Here is a 20,148-nt window from a genome sequence, read left to right on the forward strand (position 1 = left end):
ATTAATACTGTTAAGTAAATATTGTTAAAGCAGTCTACAGATTCAATGCAATCCCTGTCAAAATACCAAGAGCATTTTTCACAAAAGTATGACAAATAATACTAAAATTTACTGTATGGGACCACAAAAGACTCCAAATAGCGAAAGCATTCTTAAGAAGGAAGAACAAAGCTGGAGGTACCGCAATTCTAGATTTCAAGGAAACTACAAAGCTTTAGTAATCAAAACAGTATGATACTGGCACAAAAACAGACATGTAGTGCAATGGAAAAGAATAGAGATCCCAGAAATAATACCACACTTATATGGTCATTTAATCTACAACAAACAAGGTAAAAATATACAATGGGGAAAAGACCGACTCTTAACAAAGGGTGCTGGGAAAGCTGGACAGCGACATGTAAAAGAATGAAACTGGACTACTTTCTTAACACCATATACATGAATAAAATCAAAATGGATTAAAGACCTCAATGTGAGACCTGAGATCATATAACTGCTAGAAGAAAGCACAGGCAGTAATTTCTCTGACATCAGCCATTGCAATATTTTTCTAGATATGTCTCCTTAAGCAAGGAAACAAAAGCAAAAATAAACTATTGGGATTACACCAAAATAAAAAGCTTTTGCACAGCAAAGGAAACCATCAAGAAAATGACAAGGCAACCTACCGAATAGAAGATATTTGTAAATGACATATCCAATAAGGGGTTTATATCCAAAATGTATCAACAATTTATACAACTCAATACCAAAAATAACCCAATTAAAAATGAGCAGAGGATATGAATAGATATTCTTCCAAAGAAGACATACAGATGGCAAGCACACACATGAAAAGATGTTGAACATCATTAATCCTTAGGGAAATATAAATCAAAACCACAATGAGATATCTTCTTACACTCTCAGAGAGGCTAGAATCAAAAAGTCAAGAAATAACAAGTTTCTGCAAGGATGTGGAGAAAAGGGAACCCTTATACACTATTGGCAGGAATGTAAGCTGATGCAGCCACTGTGGAAAACAGTATGGAGGTTCCTCAAAAAAATTAAAAATAGAACTACCATATGATCCAGTAATTCCACTACTGGGTATTTACCCAAAGAAAATGAAAACATTAATTTGAAAAGATATATGTTCCCCTATGTTTATTGCAGAATTATTAACAACTGCCAAGACAGGGAAGCAAACTAAGTATCTATTACAGATGAATGGATAAAGAAGATGGTATTTATATACAATGGAATATTACTGAGCTGTAAAAAAGAATGAAATCTTGCCATTTGTGATGACATGGATGGACCTAGAGGGTATTATGTAAATGAAATAAGGTAGAAAAGACAAATACTATATGATTTTACTTATATTTAAAATCTAAAAAAAAAAAAAAACCCAAAAAAATGAATGAATGAACAAACAAAAAGCAGAAACAGACCCATAATTACAGAGAACAAATTGATGGTTGCCAGAGGGGTGATGGCTGGGGGATGGGCAAAATGGGTGAAGAAGAGTGGGAAGTATAGACTTCCAGGTGTGGAATGAATAAGTCATGGGAATAAAAGGTACAGCATAGGGAATATAGTCAATGATATTGCAATAGCATTGTGTGGTGACAGATAGTGCTTTACTTGTAGTGGTCATAGCATAATGTGTACATTTGTCAAATTACATGTATACCTGAAACTAATGTAACGTTGTGTGTCAATTATACAATTAAACAAATTTTTAATTAGCCCCTTATGTTTCAATTAATAGTTTAGTAACCTTACTATATATATACATTTTGTCATAATCTAATTTCAAATTCTATTTGAAAAGATCATTAAGTTTGGCTTAGTGCTTCTTCCTTAATGAAAATCTAGTGAAAGCAGTGAACTCTTTCCTAAGAAAATGCACATACACTTTGAACTTGAAAGTTTGCATGAAGCATTTAGAGTTTAGGGACCATGGATATAATTCAATCATACTCTGCTCCACTATATTTCATCTGATTTTAGGGACACATGTTAATCACTCTTGCCACTCTCCAGAGACTCTCATTTTGATAGGCCTGGGTAGCTTATCCAATAGCCATGAAAGGAGCATACTACTGATCACTCACAAGGGGCGCCGGATGCTGAGAATTACAACTGTGGTGAACAGATGTCTTTGATGAAGAACAGCTCTGCAGTATCACATGTTCTGAGTATAGAAATGTAATACATTTCTTTCTAATATGTTCTCTAAGAACATTGATCCCCTGTATTTCTTAAAATCATGCTTTCCAAAGGAAACCCAGACACGTGGTCTGACAAAACATTATTTTGTGAACACTGGTTTATAAAATTGTGAGGACTTTAAATTTTGAATCCTGTACTGTACTCTACATACTGTAGTACAGTATTGGACAAATGTAGTTTAAATACTGCATCTCTCAATATTTGTGAAATCTCTAGTTCTGAAACAATACCATCAACATTATCTTCCTTGTTTTCCAGTACTTTCTATATGCTTAGTACTCTTCCAAACACTTTCAATATATTACCTCATTTAATCTTTACAGTAACCTTGCTGGTTTGGTACTATTATCCTATTTTACAAAAGAGGGAACTTTGTCAAAGGAAGATTAAGTAACTTGCCCCAGACCACACAGCTAGTTAATAGGTATTCAAACCTAGGGAGTCTGGCTCCAGGGTCGACACTCTGTTTGGTGATATTACCTCTCCTAGTCAAATCTATCTAGAAAACCTGTCACTTCTCAGAAAAGACAATTTCCTACTCATCTCTAAGTCGTCAGGGGCCAATATGACCTAATAATTCAACATATATACATGAGTCAGGCAGTTATTTAAGCCACACACACATAAATAAATAAATTAGACCCTTACTGGACCAATTCTTCGGGTAGTGTAGTTGATGGGTAGCCCGCCAACATACAGCATTCCCACAACATCCAGGATATCCGCTTTCTTGGGACTGATGGTTCTGTTGGAGGCATCATCTACATAAATAATTCCTTCTTGCTTAATTCGCATAATCTTAATCTATAAAAAGAAGACGACTCATTAAAGCCAATTATGGATAAATTTCAAATACGCAGAGTGTAAGATGTAGGAACTTTCTGGATATTCGTCAGGAAAAATGAAAGAATTTACTAAGTGCCTAATATGTGTGAAATCCATAAGTGAAATTAAACCAGTTTTTACAGAATATCCCACACTCTGTCTTTTCCATGACTACCATCTCCAAAAGGGTACAAAATCATCCTGGGTGAGTTTTAGATTAAAGACTTTGCTATAGGTTGCCAAGGGAGCCTATGTATCAGGAGGCATGCATGTTGTCAGGAGCCTTGCCGATTGAGAGCTCGGTCCTGAATTAAGTGCGCTGCAAAATTCATGTCCGGTTTCAAACATGCATTTGTTTGAGCTAAGCCTGGTCTCCCCTGCACAATTTCAGATCTGCTACATCCCTCTGCCTAATAGGCACTTCTCACGCGGAATGGAAGGAAGGGCTGCGCATCAAGGCTGCACAGCCGTTTCCACGGCAGCCGTGATTGGTACAAAGGGAGGGAGGAAGACGGACAGCTCCCTGATGCTGAAATTACAGCAGTGGGGTGAATTCTCTTTGGGGGCAGGGCGAAATCAGGGGTTGTCAAGACTGGCTTGGGCATAAAAAACTTCGGTCTGAGTTTAGGAAAAGGAACGGTGGCCCAGGCTAATGTTGGAGTACAATGATGGTTTAAAATGAATCTACATCAGGATTAGAATAATTAAGACCTCATTTTACACTTATCTATTCTGGTTTGGGAAGCAATTGTTTAAAAAAAAATTTTCAAAAATAAATCCCTCCTTAACTTGGCTGCTTATAGTATTTAAACTTTCTTTCTTAATCCCAGACGCATTGTGGACCAACAATATGTCAGTTTTTCAAGTGTCATGTTTATTCTATTAGCCAGAGAGGAGAATAAGCCTTAGTGAGAGCTCCTTCATGAAGATCTGTATTTGCTACTCATAAGCTCCCAGGCAAATAGGAAGATTCCATTTCTTATTTCCAAGATAACAAATTGATTGACTTTGCATTTGTATTGTATTTTTTCAGGTTCTCTGACTTTCTATAGGATATGCCAAGTCACAGTATGTTAATATATAAAATCTACCACCTAATAATATCAAACTCTCAAAATTAAACATTTTATTGGTCGACCGAGGGAAGCTTTACTGAATAGGCGATCACAGGTGCAGAAACAAATTCTGAGTTTTCATTTTAATCAGGCAGTATATTATCTATTTGCAGTCATGCCAAAGAGGACAGTAAGGTGGCAGATGATCCTTCTGTGCCCATAATAGTACCAGTTTCTGGGTGTAAGGCCAATGTTTTAAAAGTTGTTCCAAATGGCTATCGCTGGAAATGTGGCCCTAGAGCCCTTTAAACATGATCTAGCAGAGTCTCAGACTCTTGGTTTTCACAGACCAGTATGGGGTGTGATGGGGGAGGGGAGGGCAAGTGTTAGGGCCCATTTTAGTTTCCCAGCTTTTAAGTTCGTCAAATATTACTTCATAAAAGAGAGGCCATTTTAGCACCTTTTAAAAGGAAGAACATATAATCTCAGGATAAATATTACTCCTTTACATTGAAGACATAGAGCTAATTTAAGATTAACATGCTCCATCGTCCCACATTTCTCACTGAGAGTAGCATGTCTTCAACTACCTGGCCCCGGTTTGTGGACAGATGTTTGGGAACCACAGCGGTACGGTAATAATGGCATCTTGTGGTACCACGATGCCGCATGTGAGTGCTCGAACATAAACCCACCCGGGTCCGATTACATTTCCCCAGGCTGGGCAACTGTTGTCTGTGGCGCTGGCTTTATTTTTAGCCTCAGCCACATTCCAGTAGCAGCAGGGTCAGGATCTACACTGGCAACATTGTATCTGCACCCGGCGAAGGCCGGGGGCTGCCACCCGGCATCCCCCTCAGGGGACACGGCCAACCTCCCATGGACTATTATTACCTTGTGCCACTGACCGTCGTTGATTTTGGTGGGGATCATGGTGTGGGTGTCACCGCTTCCCAAGTCGTAACTGAAATAGGGCAATCCATTTCTCAGCTGAACGGTAGCAAAATCCGCGTGATTGATCCGAGCCATGTAAAAAAGCAGGCCCGATTCAGCTTCCGTTCGCACTTCAAACTCAATTGTGAGGCTGCGGAAAGAAAGCACGCAAAATAAAACCGAAAAACAGAAGCATTCTTATTCTGAGATTAAGTTGCCTCTGATCCCGTAGGGGAATTTTCATAAAGGACAGTAAAACGTTCTCTGAGATGAGGACTTTCCAGGTGATTTCCAAATCCACTTTTCCTGCTGATTTCCAAAACTGAGCTCCGCAGGCTCAGGCCACTAGAATTCGATTCTCTGTTGTACTCCGTGAATTAAAAGGCTTACTGCATTAAATAAGTGTAGTTGATTAAAACCTGAATAAGTGCAAATACTCAGTTCTTCCATTTATCAGTTCTTTTCCAATATCTCAGAATAATACATACCGGTTTTTAACTTTGGTGTCATCAAAAGCAATTGCAGTGTGGCTATTTCTCGAAAGCCCAAACTGCTTGCTCCCTAATAAAAGAGCTGGTTCTGATTCTGCTGCACAAGGACCCTGCAAAATTACCCAGGAGAGAAAGAGGAGATTATGGACTCTGCTCTTTAAAAATTTAATCCTGTTATCTAGTTATTTTATTTTCGCTTAATGTTCTTGTGTAATCTTATTGAAGCTCCTTAAGAAGAAAAATGGTCTCTTACTTATCTCCGTACTCTACCACATAGTAGACACTTCCTATGAAATATTCAGTGAGTGGGAATCCGTTTTCTTATAGTGCACCCTTGAATTGCCAAATCAATATGCTCAAAAATATTTATTGATCAATTCATGTTTTCATTACCCTCTAAGAAAAAAAAAAACTGTTGATGTTTCTGAGAAAACTGGAGTTTCCTTTTCATGTTTACTTACTTATGAAGAGTTATAGTCTTTGAAGATGGGACGGGGAAAATGACAAGCTAGCCACCAAGTTATAAGAGTAGAAAAAATGTGTTCCTTCTTGCCCTCCCCATTTCTGTCTCCCACTATATTACTTCTTCTTGAAAATTATCCGTCTACTAGAAGGCTTCCATGAATTTAGACTTTCAAGATGGTGTATCTAAACTTGCAAGTCAGGCCATTTAGGCCCTGAGCCAGTTGCTAGGCAACCCAGTACATTTTTAATGTAACCCACCATATACCATTTCAACTGTCACTGTTCAAAGATCCACTTCCTGGGGTTCTTAGGAGGGAGAGCTCGGCGCAGGGCTGGCTTACTTGGTTTAATGCTCTGCTGTCACCATCTTGAGTTTCTTAATACTTTTTTTTTTGTAAAAGGGGCCCTGCATTTTCATTTTGCTCTGGACCCTGCAAATGATATAGCCAGTCCTGGTTGGGTGGACCGTGTTTGGCCAGCATAACCCTTAGCTCAGTAGATAATCAAGGCTCCTCAAATTACTGAAGTCATAATTCCTTTCTCTGTTCTCTCTTTTCACAAAAGAGCTTGAAGTACAGGCTGCTTCGGCAGTCTTTGAGAACACGCAGTACGCGAGAAAATAAATAACCTGCACACTCTCAAACAACACATCTGTTTTTAAGATCTGTACTTAATAGCTTTGGATGGGCCACTGCCCCAGTGAACGCTGACTCAGCAGAGGTTCTCAAACAGCCCAAAGCAAGCTTTTGATGGCAGAATGTTCTTCTCAGATAGAAGATGAGATGAATCATCAGCACACAGGACATTCTTACTTGATGAGGAAAAGCCTTGTTCTCTTTTCTCTTGAGCTTAGTCAAACGGAGCACGCTGCTACAGCAGGTAAAAGGCTTTAAGTGTTTGAAATGCTGTAAAATTGGTCTTCGTGGAAGTATTTCCCTTCTTGCTTCCCAGGAGATGGTCAATTACAAAGAGCAAACTGTGGCAGAAATTCATACAGATATGCAAAAACCCAGTGGGTAGAGCAGGAAAATGCTATTTATTTGCACAGCTGAATGGCCTCTCTTGGAATCAACATGTGGCCCCTTTCTTATTACACTGCCTGTAAAAAGAGCCCAAATGGGAAGGCTTTGGTAGCTTAATGTCTCAGCCAGCCATGACGCTATTAATAGACTTGGGATCATTTATCAACCTCTCACCCTATTTCCTGTACAGAGGCCCACTGCTATAAACATTAGTAGCCTGCAGTCCTCCTCTGAAATCTCTAAGAGAATCCTCCCTGCTGTGAGTCCATCAGGGGCAAAATTTGGCTAAAACATCTCTAACCCGTCAGCTCTGAAAACTGGGAGATCAGAAAAGTCAATGGATGCTGAGGAATTAGGGAACCATGATGTGTGGCCAAAAAGAAAACCACCAGCAGGTTGTTATTGTTAATCATTGCAGTCACTCGTCTCGTTACTACATACAAATATTAATATAAAATAACTTTTCTAATATAATTTTTTAAATGATCCAAGTGGTGATTATAAAGATTAGGTATTTTATTGGTAGTAGCTGTAGGTCATGGAGAACTTTTGTCTTTATATATTTTGGGCACTGAGGCCCAAACGCCACGGGAAGCTTGCTTGCTGGTGGACTGGACAGAGATTTCCAGCACTGGCCCTGAGCTGATCAGCAGTTTTCTATCACATACTGTCAGATCTTCTAGATGCAGAAGACCCTGCTTACGTTATTTTAGGAAAACCTTTGACCAGAAAAGGACAGGGACTTCGTGAGGATTCTTCTAAGAAGCATTACATGACACACCCACTGGAAATTGAGGAAGAAGACCAGTTCCTGCTTCACTTTTATAACAGGTGGATCTTGAGGAGCAGGTAGAGATGGTGGCTAATAAAACAGTGTCCTCATACTGGCCAATGTTGTAGGAGAGTGATAACAAACAGGTCACTCTACTAGGTAACCTCAAAGTCTAAAACCCATATGCTAAGTTCATTGTATGTTAAGGACACCCAGATTGATCTTTTATATCATCAATTTGCAACAGGATGAATATTATGAATATACCTTGAATAAAACGTCTATCACCTTCCTTTATAAAATTGGCAGTTGGAAGAGGACCGAGAAATGTTAGTAGAGGAGAATTTTTATTTATATGTAGTTTTGGATTTAAATGGGAAGACAGGGGCGCCTGGGTGGCTCAGTCGGTTAAGCGTCTGTCTTCGGCTCAGGTCATGATCCCGGGGTCCTGGGATCGAGCCCCGCGTCGGGCTCCCTGCCCGGAGGGAAGCCTGCCTCTCCCTCTCCCGCTCCCGCTGCTCGTGTTCCCGCTCTCGCTGTCTCTCTCTCTCTCTCTGCCAAATAAATAAATAAAGTCTTAAAAAACAACAAATGGGAAGACAATTTTCCCATAATGCTTTTGGTGAACATGTAGCCTTCTCATTTGGTTAAAGGCAAGTAGCACTGGATCTTGCCTGCGCTGCCTCACTTTCCCCTGGGTGAGTCTGAAACCAGGCTGAACTTGGGACGCATGCAGGAGGGCACAGACCCCGGTGATTCCCCTCTCCCTAGAGCCCCTCAGAGGCCCCCTGCTCCTCCCAATGGTCACGCATCGTGTTTTTTTCTCCCTCTAGTATCTTAAAGGGAACCTGTGAGATGGAACAGAAAGTACCCCGTGGTTTGCACGTAAATAAGATGATCTTATGCTTCCTAGAGAAATCAAATGGGTAAGAAAAAGGGTCTTCTAATGAGGTAATTCCAAGGAGGCTTTTTTAAAAAAATTTTTTTTAAAGATTTTATTTATTTATTTGAGAGAAAGTGCAAGCAGGGGGAGGGAGAGGGACAAGCAGACTCTGTGCTGAGCACAGAGCCTGGCGGGGGAAGCAGGTGGCTCAATCTCACCACCCGGAGTTCACAAACTGAACCAAAATCAAGAGCCTGATTCTTAACCAACTGAGTCACCTAGGTGCCCCTCTAAGGAAGCTTTGAAAAAGAATGATGGTTGCAAGACAAATTCCTCCACCAAGCTAATGTGAGCTGGAGGGAAGGCATCATCTTTATGGATGTGATACTTTACCTGTATTATTTTGGAAACACTTATCTTTGAAATGTATTAAAACAACAATAAAAAAAACACAAAAAAACAACAAAAACCCCACAGGCTCATCAATCTCAACATGTTACAATCCTGCCACCTTGTGGCGGCTCTTTGAAGTACTGCTAGTGCATAAGGGGGGAAAATGGGATCTGGAGGACACGGTGTGCTTGCTTGTCTCTGTTTGGCAGGTGACAAGCTGTAGGCAGACAGGATTTGGCGGGGGGAGGTGGAAAGGGGGAGGTCTGAATGTGGCGGTGCACGTGCTGATCAGAGCAGTGGCATAGCTGGAGAGGACTATGAAGGAAGCCACGCTTCCTAAAGCCGAGCTTAGGCAAATGGATCATGCCACAGATTAGTAACAGTGAAAACTTTTTCACCTCACAATTACTCTATCTCCGGTCAGACTAAAGCAGTGGTCATTTCCAACTGCTGTTTGTTGGCTGACACTTGGACATGAGTTATTGGCTTCAGAGTAGCATGTGATTGGTAGGCAAGTGTTCCTTGAATTCAGATTGGTGCAGAACAGAGATTTAAATTGCATTTATCAAAACTGGCATCTTTGTTCTTGAAAGCACCAAGTGAATGATCATAAAAACTGCATCATTTTCTTCTTTCATGAGTCAGTAATCCCTCTAAAAAATGTGGGCTAAAATCACATCTGAGAATTTGGAGGTTTCTTTGTGATGCTCTTTTTTAATGGATGAATACTAAGTGGAAGATACTTTTTACAGCACTGACTTTAATGTTCTGAAATATAAAATCCCTACTCAAGCTGTTTATCGAGAAAGTGAATTATGTTACCACCCTGCACAGGAGCTCTTTTGGTAAATATTGGGCATTTGTAGTAATATTTACACACTAATGCCTGAATGGAGATTTCTTGTGGTATGGAAAATGTGTGTTTTCCCTTTAAATACATATCAGTGTCCAACTGATTCATCCTTTGGCATGGACTGTGCTTAGCTTTTAAAGTTGTAGTATTAAAGTTGCTAGAGAAATAGCTTCCTTTTGGTCTATTCTTTCCTTCTCTGCCCGCTTCTTTCCCCCAACTCTCCAAAGCCCTTAACAACACAGGGACTGTTCATGGCTATTTATATCACTGTTCTTAGTGTTCACATTTCAGATTTCAAGGTTCAAAATTCAACTTTCCGACGAGCTTCAAGTAAAAAAAAATACAACCAGTTCATTGTATACAAATCCACACAGGCCATGCCGGTTATAAAGACTTGGTATAAACACCCTATATACCTGCAGATGGTGTTTGTAGAAGTCTACAGTCCTCTCTAACCCCACCCAACCACCCTCCCTGAGAAATCTCCACAAATACAATATGTAGAAATATTTAATCCAGCTCTAAATGGGCCAAAGAATAAGAGAAAAGCATAAAGGGAAGATGGGCTACCACACCATCAAATGAGATAATATACATACAATGCCCTCTGATCAATGGCGTTTTGGCCTATATTAATGATGGGACTGACATAGTCCATTTCATGGGCCAGGGCTTTCTCAGGATCCCTGAAACTGCACTGGGGTCTAGTGAATGCCATCCTCATGGTGTAAGATGTTGGCAGGGAGGGGTGTGATGGTGTAAAGGAGAAGAAGAAGGGGACCGAGAATAGAGGATCGTTTCTGTCCACTCTGCTAGAACAAAGAGAGGATAGTTCCTACGTCAGGAATTAACTTGTCTTAGTTCTTAACTACATTCTTACAATCTAAATTCTGATTCGAAAAAGGGAAGAAGATGGTGAGAAAGGAAAAGGATGTGAGACTGGAGCTACAATAGCCATATCCTACTGGAATCTGTTTTTTTTTTTTTTTAAAGATTTTATTTATTTGACAGAGACACAGCGAGAGAGGGAACACAAGCAGGGGGAGTGGGAGAGGGAGAAGCAGGCTTCCTTGCTGAGCAGGGAGCCCGATGCGGGGCTCGATCCCAGGGTTCTGGGATCATGACCTGAGCTGAAGGCAGACACTTAATGACTGAGCCACCCAGGCGCCCCTGGAGTCTGTAATTGTTGAAACGTGGAATACTCACCCCCTTTTCTCCTGGCATTTGCTCTCCCCCTAAAAATGTGAAAAGCTAACTATTCCCACAGAAGAATGAGGCCTTACTGTGAGCCAGGCAATGTGCTGAGTGCTTTGTATACATTGTATCATTTATTGCCTCACGATAATCCTTGCAGGTAGATAGTATCCTCCTTATTTTTCAATGGGTCAGTCTTACATTTAGAGAGGACAAGTAACCCGACAGAGTCCACTGAGTAAAAGTAGGTGGGCTATGGCAGGGCAGGTGGGCAGGCCCAGTTTCCAGACCACTGGAGTAAAGGCCAGTATGCTTCCTTAGTGGCCCCCAATGTGGAGGGCGTGAGGGGGGCCATTCACCACGTCGCACTTCCCCAGAGGGGAAATCAGCTATCTAGTGGGATGTTGCAGAGGAATAAATGTTGAAAGCCACCGCTTTTGATTTCTCTTTTTAAAAAAGTTATGAAAATAAAACACATGTAAGAATTTTCTTTTAGATGATGAAAATCATCTCTAGTCCATAATCCATCTGCTGTTAGCATCTGATATATTTCTTGCAAGGGTTTTTTTTAATGCATTTTTCTATCTGTTGATGTAGATGTGATTATGCAGTATGTATGGCTTTATATCCTGTTTTTTCCATACTTACGACATGTCATCATCATTTTGTATTGTTTCAATTGAAAGATTTTATGTACAAGAATGTGATGACATATTAAAATTTGCATTTTATAGACCTGTTTTTACACTTCCAGAAACCACTAATCATTTTGTTTGGATGGCGTTTAATGGGACCCTGCCATATTTCCAATTTTCAATCTTGAAAACTAGCAGTTTGTGTTTGTAGCCCACACTCCACACTTATCCCAACTGACCTCCACCCATACTCGCTCACTGTCATTTATATTAATGTCTGATTTCTCAGATCTGCTTCTCTGTCTCTCCCTTGCTAGCAATGATGATATTGTATTCATTTTTACATTTAGTAGGCTCTTAACAGATTATGTTATAAATTGTCAAACCTCTAACTTTTAGTCACCTTTAAAAAGCTTCTCTCCACACAAAGAATGAAAATAAGAGAAAGAAATCAAATTAAAAGATATGTATAGTTCCATGATCTGAAACTGTAAAAATATAACTCAATAGGGATGGAAATTCTAAGAAATGTAATTATGACCACATAGCGTAAATAATTATAAAGTACAAGAGAAGGAGAGATAGCTGTTGGAATTTAGATATCTGGGTTTTAGTGCCAACTATCAATAATGTGTGTGATCACAGGCCATGAGGTACGTTCTAGGGCTTTGTTTTCCAATGTGTAAATTAAGAGTCAGAACCTTTAAGGTCTCTTCTAGCTCTGATGTTCTCTGGGTCTTTGTACACCAGCCCACAGGACTGCCACTCAACTTCTCTTTTGCTTTGTCTTGTCTAAGTGGGATGCTCTGTTTTGGAAAAGTTAAAACATACACTGCTGAGAGAAAATGGAAAATGGAATTAGAACAGAAGGTTACAAGAAAACTTAAATGAGTTAAAATCTCCAGTCCCAGATGGGAAAGTATCTTTATTTTCAGAAAAAGGGAAAAAAATGTGATCTCGAGAAACCATGGAGGGAAATGCTTGAGACTCCCTATAAAACACAGTTTGTGTGGGCACTTATAAAAGAAAAGCAATCACTGCGGACCAGCAAGGCTTCTCCACCAGTTAACTGTACCAAGTCAAGATGGGCTGGCTGAGACACCTGATGCAAGAGAAGTTCAAGTCATACAAAGGTGCCCAAGATTGTGGTTGACTGAATAGGGGGCCTGATGATGAGCTAATAGCGAGATCTGTTTAAAACATTAAAGTATTCTCAGGTGTAAAATATGAGGACAGACCAAAGGAACGAGAGGTACTGCTGTCCCCTGAACTGGGCACTTTGAGTAATACGGTCTTTTCTAGGTGCCACATTTTGAAAGGGATATTTCAAACTTAAGAATATTGATCAGTGGAAATATGGGAATTAGAAATTAGGTCACATGAGGGGGTGCCTGGGTGGCTCAGTCAGTTAAGCATCTGCCTTCAACTCAGGTCATGATCTCAGAGTCCTGGGATCGAGCCCCATGTTGGGCTCCCTGCTCAGCAGGGAGTCTGCTTCTCCCTCTCCCTCTGCCCCTACCCCCCACCCCCCATGCTCTCTCTGTCTCTTTCTCAAATAAATAAAATCTTTAAAAAAATAAAATAAAATATTGGGTGTCTGGGTGGCTCAGTTAGTTAAGTATCTGCCTTCAGCTCAGGTCAGGATCCCAGGGTCCTCCAACAGAGTCGCACATTGGGCTCCCTGCTCAGCAGGGAGTCTGCTTTTCCCTCTCCCTCTGCTACTCCCCCTGCTCATGCTCGCTCTCTTGCACTCACTCTCTCTCCCTCGCGCGCACGCACACTCTCTTTCTCTCAAAGTGGGAGGACGGGTTAGCCTGGTGATGGGTATTAAAGAGGGCTTGTTCTGCATGGAGCACTGGGTGTTATACGCAAACAATGAATCATGGAACACTACATCAAAAACTAATGATGTAATGTATGGTGATTAACATAACATAATAATAATAAAAAAAATCTTTTAAAAAAAACAGTATGGAGTTTCCTCAAAAAGTTGAAAACAGAGCTACCGTATGACCCAGCAATTGCACTACTGGGTATTTACCCCAAAGATACAAAAGTAGTAATCCGAAGGGGTATGTGCACCCCAATGTTTATAGCAGCAATGTCCACAATAGCCAAACTATGGAAAGAACCAAGATGTCCACCAACAGATGAATGGATAAAGAAGATGTGGTACACACACACACACACACACACACACACACACACACACACACACACTGAAATATTATGCAGCCATCAAAAGGAATGAAATCTTGCCATTTGCACCGATGTGGATGGAACTGGAGGGTATTATGCTGAGTGAAATAAGTCAATCAGAGAAAGACATGTATTGGATGATCTCACTGATATGAGGAATTCTTAATCTCAGGAAACAAACTGAGGGTTGCTGGAGTGGTAGGGGGTGGGAAGCGTGGGGTGGCTGGGTGATAGACATTGGGGAGGGTATGTGCTATGGTGAGTGCTGTGAATTGTGTAAGGCTGTTGAATCACAGACCTGTACCTCTGAAACAAATAATACATTATATGTTAAAAAAAGAAGAAGATAGTAGGAAGGGAAAAATGAAGGGGGGGAAATCGGAGGGGGAGACGAACCATGAGAGACTATGGACTCTGAGAAACAAACTGAGGGTTCTAGAGGGGAGGGAGGTGGGGGGATGGGTTAGCCTGGTGATGGGTATTAAAGAGGGCACGTACTGCATGGAGCACTGGGTGTTATGCACAAACAATGAATCATGGAACACTACATCAAAAACTAATGATTTAATGTATGGTGATTAACATAAAAAAAAAGTTCTGACTTTTAAAAATTCTGTAACTATGTACTTTGATAATGTTAACTAGACTTGTTGTGGAGATCATTTTGCAATATATGAATACCAAATTATTACATCGTACACCTGAAACTAATATAATGTAGGTCAATTATACTTCAATAAGAAAATAAAAATAAAATAAAATAAATTTTAAAAAGAAATTAGGTCACATGAAGAATGCTTGAAATTATTGACTATTTACCTTGGGGGGAAAGACTTTGCTATTTTTTTTCTTTTTCTTTTTTAATTGAAGTATCATTGACATACAATGTCACATTAGTTTCAGGTGTACAACATAGTACATAGTTGATTCGATAAGTCTATATGTTATGCTATGCTCAAGTGTAAGGATTTAGCTATTTTCAAATTCTGGAAGGAATGCTAGAGAAGACATAAGCTCAAAATATTTCTAGTGACAAGGAGCAGACTGCTCTACAGAACAACCAGTTCCATCATGGAAACTAAGGAAGAAAATGAAATGTTCAAGAGTTTTCAAAATCTGTGCTCAAGACAGCATGTTCCGCCCATCAATTGGCAAGCATGATAAATATGATGTGTGTGCTGTCAGAGTATAGTGAGATCCACCCTCTTGGATATATTGGTGGTGAGAATGTAAATTGATGGAACCTTTGGAAAAAGAATTCAGATATATGTTTTGAGAACCTTAGGTATAGTCATCATTTAATCTTATAATTACCCATCTAAGAATCTATTTTAAGAAAATAAACAAAGAGAAAGTTTGGCATAGAGAAGCACTCATCAGAATATAGTTTCTAATAGTGAAAAACTAAAAGCACTCTAAATGGCCCACAATGAGGAAAAAGTAGAATAAATTGTGAAGACAGAGTGTTGCAGTGATAAGGAGCCAGACTGTATAGTCAGACTTACTGGATTAAAATTCCTATCCTGCCATTTACTGGCTGTTTCGGTAGGTGGGTGACTGAGGCTAGATAATTCTTAACAAGTCAACTAAAGATGGGATGACATATCGTTTACAGAGCCATTATGAAAATCACATATAATGCTGAATGGAAATTGTTTAGGCAGTGGTTGGCACACAGTAAGCACAGAGAAGCAGTCACTATGATCATCACTGTATGGTAATTATGCCATTTATTAAATGTTTAGCATATACTAGGCATTTAACAAACATTATTTTTTCAAGTCCTCACATTAACTCTTAGACTCATGTGTCATTAATATTGCACAGATGAGGAAATTGAGGAATAGACTGGCAAAATAGCTTTCCCAAATTCATATACATGGTAGAGCAGAGTGTAGGCATTGCAACCCAGACCGTTACTCAGGAACCCATGCTCTAATCAATGAAATGATTACCTCCCATACAATGAAATATTCTGTGTGTCTCTTTGTGTGTGTGTGTGTCTCCCTCTCTTTCTCTCTCTCACACACACATGTAATTGAGATAGGGAAACTGAAGGACTCCATAAAAATTGGCTTTTTGCTCTTTTTTGCTCCTTTGCTCCTCTCTTCTCGCTAGGACCTGTGCCCCCACCCCACTTTGCACACACCTCAGAATGCAAACAGTGTATGTCCTCCTTGGAAGGGACAAAGAGTTAATGATTTCTTTAGAATAGATAACATTTAAGGAAGGACCAGGTGAGAATGACCAGACAAAGCTATCATATGTGTATTCCAGATCACCAGCCTAGACATCTTGATGCCAAGGCCCCCTGGTTCCAAGGACTGGGCCCTTGTGTTTGTTCTAACCAGTTCCTAGATGCCTGAGAGGACAGGACATGTACACTGGACCACAATTCTCAATAAAACCCGCCCCCCCCCAGGCCCGAACAAAGACGAGACTCATACTCCTTTCCTTTTTGAGTCTCCCAGATCCTCCGAATATATCTGCTCTCTCTCTATCTCCAGTAAACTCTGCTCTCACTTCCTGTGGGCTCATGTTTGATTTCCATCCCACGAGAAGCCAAGGACCCTCTTGGCTGGTCCTGTGAGACCCTCTCTGGGTCCATGGACATGGCCTGTCAGCATCATAATCAGACATACACATTTGTTTGATGTTTAATTATGTATTACCAGTTTTAAAAAACAGAATACCAAATGATATACATGATACGAAATCTACTACTTAAAGTGCAAATAAAAGGGACTGAAAATTAATATGGTTGCCTCCATGTGGTGATATTATAGGTGGATCTCGTTTTTTATCCTGTAGCCATTTCTTGGCTATGCTAACTTTTCAACTGAAAACACATGCCATTTTATAAGGAAGAAAATTAAGGCAGAACAGATATATAAATAAAAGTAATCCAGGAAAGATGTAAGGACCAATTACCCTCCCTCTAATTCTAGGAGTAGAGCCATACTAGCTATCCTGAATTTTCTTCTCTCTGAAAACAACTAAAAATGAGAAAGCAATAGAATATAAACACTCACATGTGCCACAACTGGGGTGGGTGTGGGGAAGGCGGGGGTGGGGACTGGCTCCGGCTGGGTCACTATTTCAGCTGGAACCGCTCCATCTTCATCCTCAGGGGGCTTCTGATGGGCGCAACGACCAATGTCTGCATTTTTGAAGGATACAGGCTGTGCAAAGTCCATGGGGCTAGTGGAAAGGAATTAAAATCAAGTACTTTTTATTATTTTTCATTGTCTCACTGCCTTACAATTAAATTCTCCCTCCCCCTTCGAAAGGCCATCAGTGCAGTTTTTAAAAATCTAATGAGAAGCTCTTCGTTGTTTCCTCTCTGCCCACCTGCCTTGGTTTTAGATAGAGTGTAGAGTGATCCTCATACCAAAAAAAAAAAAAAAAAAAAAAGGTAGCCAGCAGATGTACTTACACAGAGTTTATAACAAGGTTCCATACACAGCCTTCAAAAGGAGGAATATTTCTGAGGGGTGGAGGCTGAAATTCAGGTGGAGCACCCCCAACGAAAAGCTTTTTAACTTGGATTGCCTGTTTTACTGTCAGGTTTTGCATATGCCTCCTGTCTTCATCGACTTGAACAGTAAAGGTGCTGATAAAACAGTGAAAATAAGCAGTATTAAGCACCTAACATCCAGTATAGTTGGAAAATCAAACTCTTTTCCTGCTACCCCTCTCCCCTTCCTCCAGGACCTTTTCAGGGAGCCAACATTTGATAGTGAGGAATTCTACACTAAGGTAACCATACTGCCTCTCAGGATCTTGTCCCTCTGCCTCCCTCGTTAGCTCTCCCTGAGAGCTGACTGAAAGGCGCGATGGTGGGGCTGCAAGCCTAGCCTTTGGTGCTGTTGACAAGAGCGGCCCGACACGGAGGCCTGTAGAGTTGAGGCTTCCGTACAGTGTGCTTATGTCTAATCGCATGAGGCTCAGTGGGTTTAGCACAGCGTGGGGCACATGCTGTTCTGTTCTTTATTTCTTGGTTTGTGCTAGCGATTATCTTCTTGCTGGGGGGCAAACTCTGCTCCTGAGAGTTTGGATTGAAGGACTCGACAGAGAACACTTACAGGGCATTTTATAAAGAACATAGCTGCTAGCTTTTTAAATTTTTTAAAAAGATTTATTTGAGAATGAGAAAGAGAGAGAGAGGGAGAGCACGCCAGAGCACAGGAGCAAGGGGAAGGGCAGAGGGAGAGGGAGAAGCAGACTCCCTGCTGAGCAGGGAGACGGGGCAGGGCTGATCCCAGGACCCTGGGATCAAGACCTGAACTGAAGGCAGACTTAACCCACTGAGCCACCCAGGCGCCCCAGCTGCTAGCTTTTGAATAGAAGAAGCAGGCAAGAACATCATGCTAATTGTTCCTTGCAATGATTTTCGTTAGTTACTCTTCCATTAATTTCCCTAATTTGCTTATGAGAGAGAACTCACACACTATTAATTGAGAACCTCATGCTACTTATTCACAACAATCCCTGGATCCTGGGGCAAAGAATCAAAGGAGACAAAGAGTTCTGATGACAAAAATGACCAAAGGCATTTTTTTCTTTTGTTCTAGAAGCAGGTTTTGAATTTCAGTCCCAAACAGGGAGCATGAGGCTATTAGTATTAGTCACTAGCCTGAGGATCACGAATGGATTACTAAAAACTTACTACATATCTGGGGAGAAAACCAAAGTACTTAGATGGAAAACTCCGTCCTGAAATGTCATCTTACTTGATTTTATAAAGAATAAAAACCACATGTGGAACTAGAAATAATAAACCAGGGCAAAGAGACTCTGAAATGGTCCTGAGCAACTGGTCCACTTTGAGACAGTTCAGATGTAAGAGAATGGAAAAATAAAAAAAAAATGGATTTCATTGGTGCTCAAAATGTCATTGGTTCAAGGGATGGAAAGGGAGCAGGTTGGATTTATTTTCAAAGGAAACATGGGGGGAAATGACATATTGGTTTTTTACCAGACTCTGGAAGAGTGTGTTGGCAAAAATCAGGAGGTTCAACATTATTGCTAAGAATGCTGGTGGTTTTATGAGACTTTCAGAAAAACACTGCTGGGCATGTGTGACTCACTGAGAAGTCCCCCCCCCCCACCTCTTTTTTTTTTCTTTTCCTAAAAGCAACCTCTTACTAACATGACATAGCAATGTTCCTAAGAGTTTTAATGAGGGGTTTAAGTCACTATTAAAGATTGTCCAAGGAGAGCAAATCTCTGCTCTTGGTTAGAGTTTCAGAGAGCCAGAGGCCCTCATGTTTCTGATGTAGACTGTCTGATCTGGTTCTGCCCCAAGGACCATTATAGTGGTCCTTTCCTACTAGATCACAGGGTGGAGATAGAGAATGAGCATGAGCTTTCAGAAGGAACAGACTGGAATTAAGTATTAGTGTAGAAGCTTACTAACTGTGTGACCTGGGCCAGTTATTTAATCTTGCTCAGTCTCACTTCATTCATTTATAAAATGAGGATAAAAATACCTACTTTAAGCCATGGAAAACATTAATTAAGGAATTGCACTGAAGCTGTATTACTTAATAAGGGCATGGCTAGAAGACTATAGCTAAATCCTGCTTATATTTTACATTCTAGGACCACCAAACTAGATCACGTATTTAGTTCTTTTGTAAAGAGGAACATTACCAATATGTCCATTATGATTCTGGTGTATTTCCTCTTTTTAAAGTAATTCTTTACTGAGGACCTATTATATGCAAAAAGCACTATAATAAACATTACTATTAGTATTATGACAGGTTAGCTGTATTTTCTTACAAGTTCAACAGTTGATTCTTAGAGTTTCATAATTAAACATTTCATTACTAATATTCTGTTTCTTGTTTGTTTGGAATATTAGTCTAACCTTTTGTTTTCAAACGACTGCCAAATGGGTTGTATATGTACAAGAAGATACTAAGAGAAGTAGGTGCCCTGACATTTGTAATTTACGTGAAGGACAACATCTGCAACTTTATTTTATTTATTTTTTAAACAGATTTATTTATTTGAGAGAGAGAGAGAGCGTGCACACATGAGTCCCATCACACTTGCAATAAAGGGGAAGGGGTGGAGAGGAGCAGAGGGAGAGGGAAAGGGAAAGGGAAAGAGAGAATCCCAAGCAGACTTCCCGCTGAGCATGGAGTCCAACACAGGGCTCCATCTCATGACCTTGAGATCATGACCTGAGCTAAAATCA

General features: G+C 40.3%; 1 protein-coding gene across 1 annotated transcript in view; it reads right to left on the reverse strand.

Moving 5' to 3' along the window:
• Window positions 1–20,148, reverse strand: part of LAMA2 (laminin subunit alpha 2) — a 472,574-nt gene that overhangs the window by 17,851 nt on the left and 434,575 nt on the right. The window contains exons 57-61 of the mRNA XM_044917544.1: window positions 17,377–17,553; window positions 16,973–17,141; window positions 5,522–5,634; window positions 4,995–5,184; window positions 2,869–3,024 (exon numbers count right to left, since the gene is read on the reverse strand). Of these exons, the coding sequence (XP_044773479.1) occupies window positions 2,869–3,024; window positions 4,995–5,184; window positions 5,522–5,634; window positions 16,973–17,141; window positions 17,377–17,553 (805 nt within the window). The remainder of the gene's footprint in view (window positions 1–2,868; window positions 3,025–4,994; window positions 5,185–5,521; window positions 5,635–16,972; window positions 17,142–17,376; window positions 17,554–20,148) is intronic.

This window comes from Neomonachus schauinslandi, chromosome 8, assembly GCF_002201575.2.
Source record: "Neomonachus schauinslandi chromosome 8, ASM220157v2, whole genome shotgun sequence".
Lineage (NCBI taxonomy): Eukaryota > Metazoa > Chordata > Mammalia > Carnivora > Phocidae > Neomonachus > Neomonachus schauinslandi.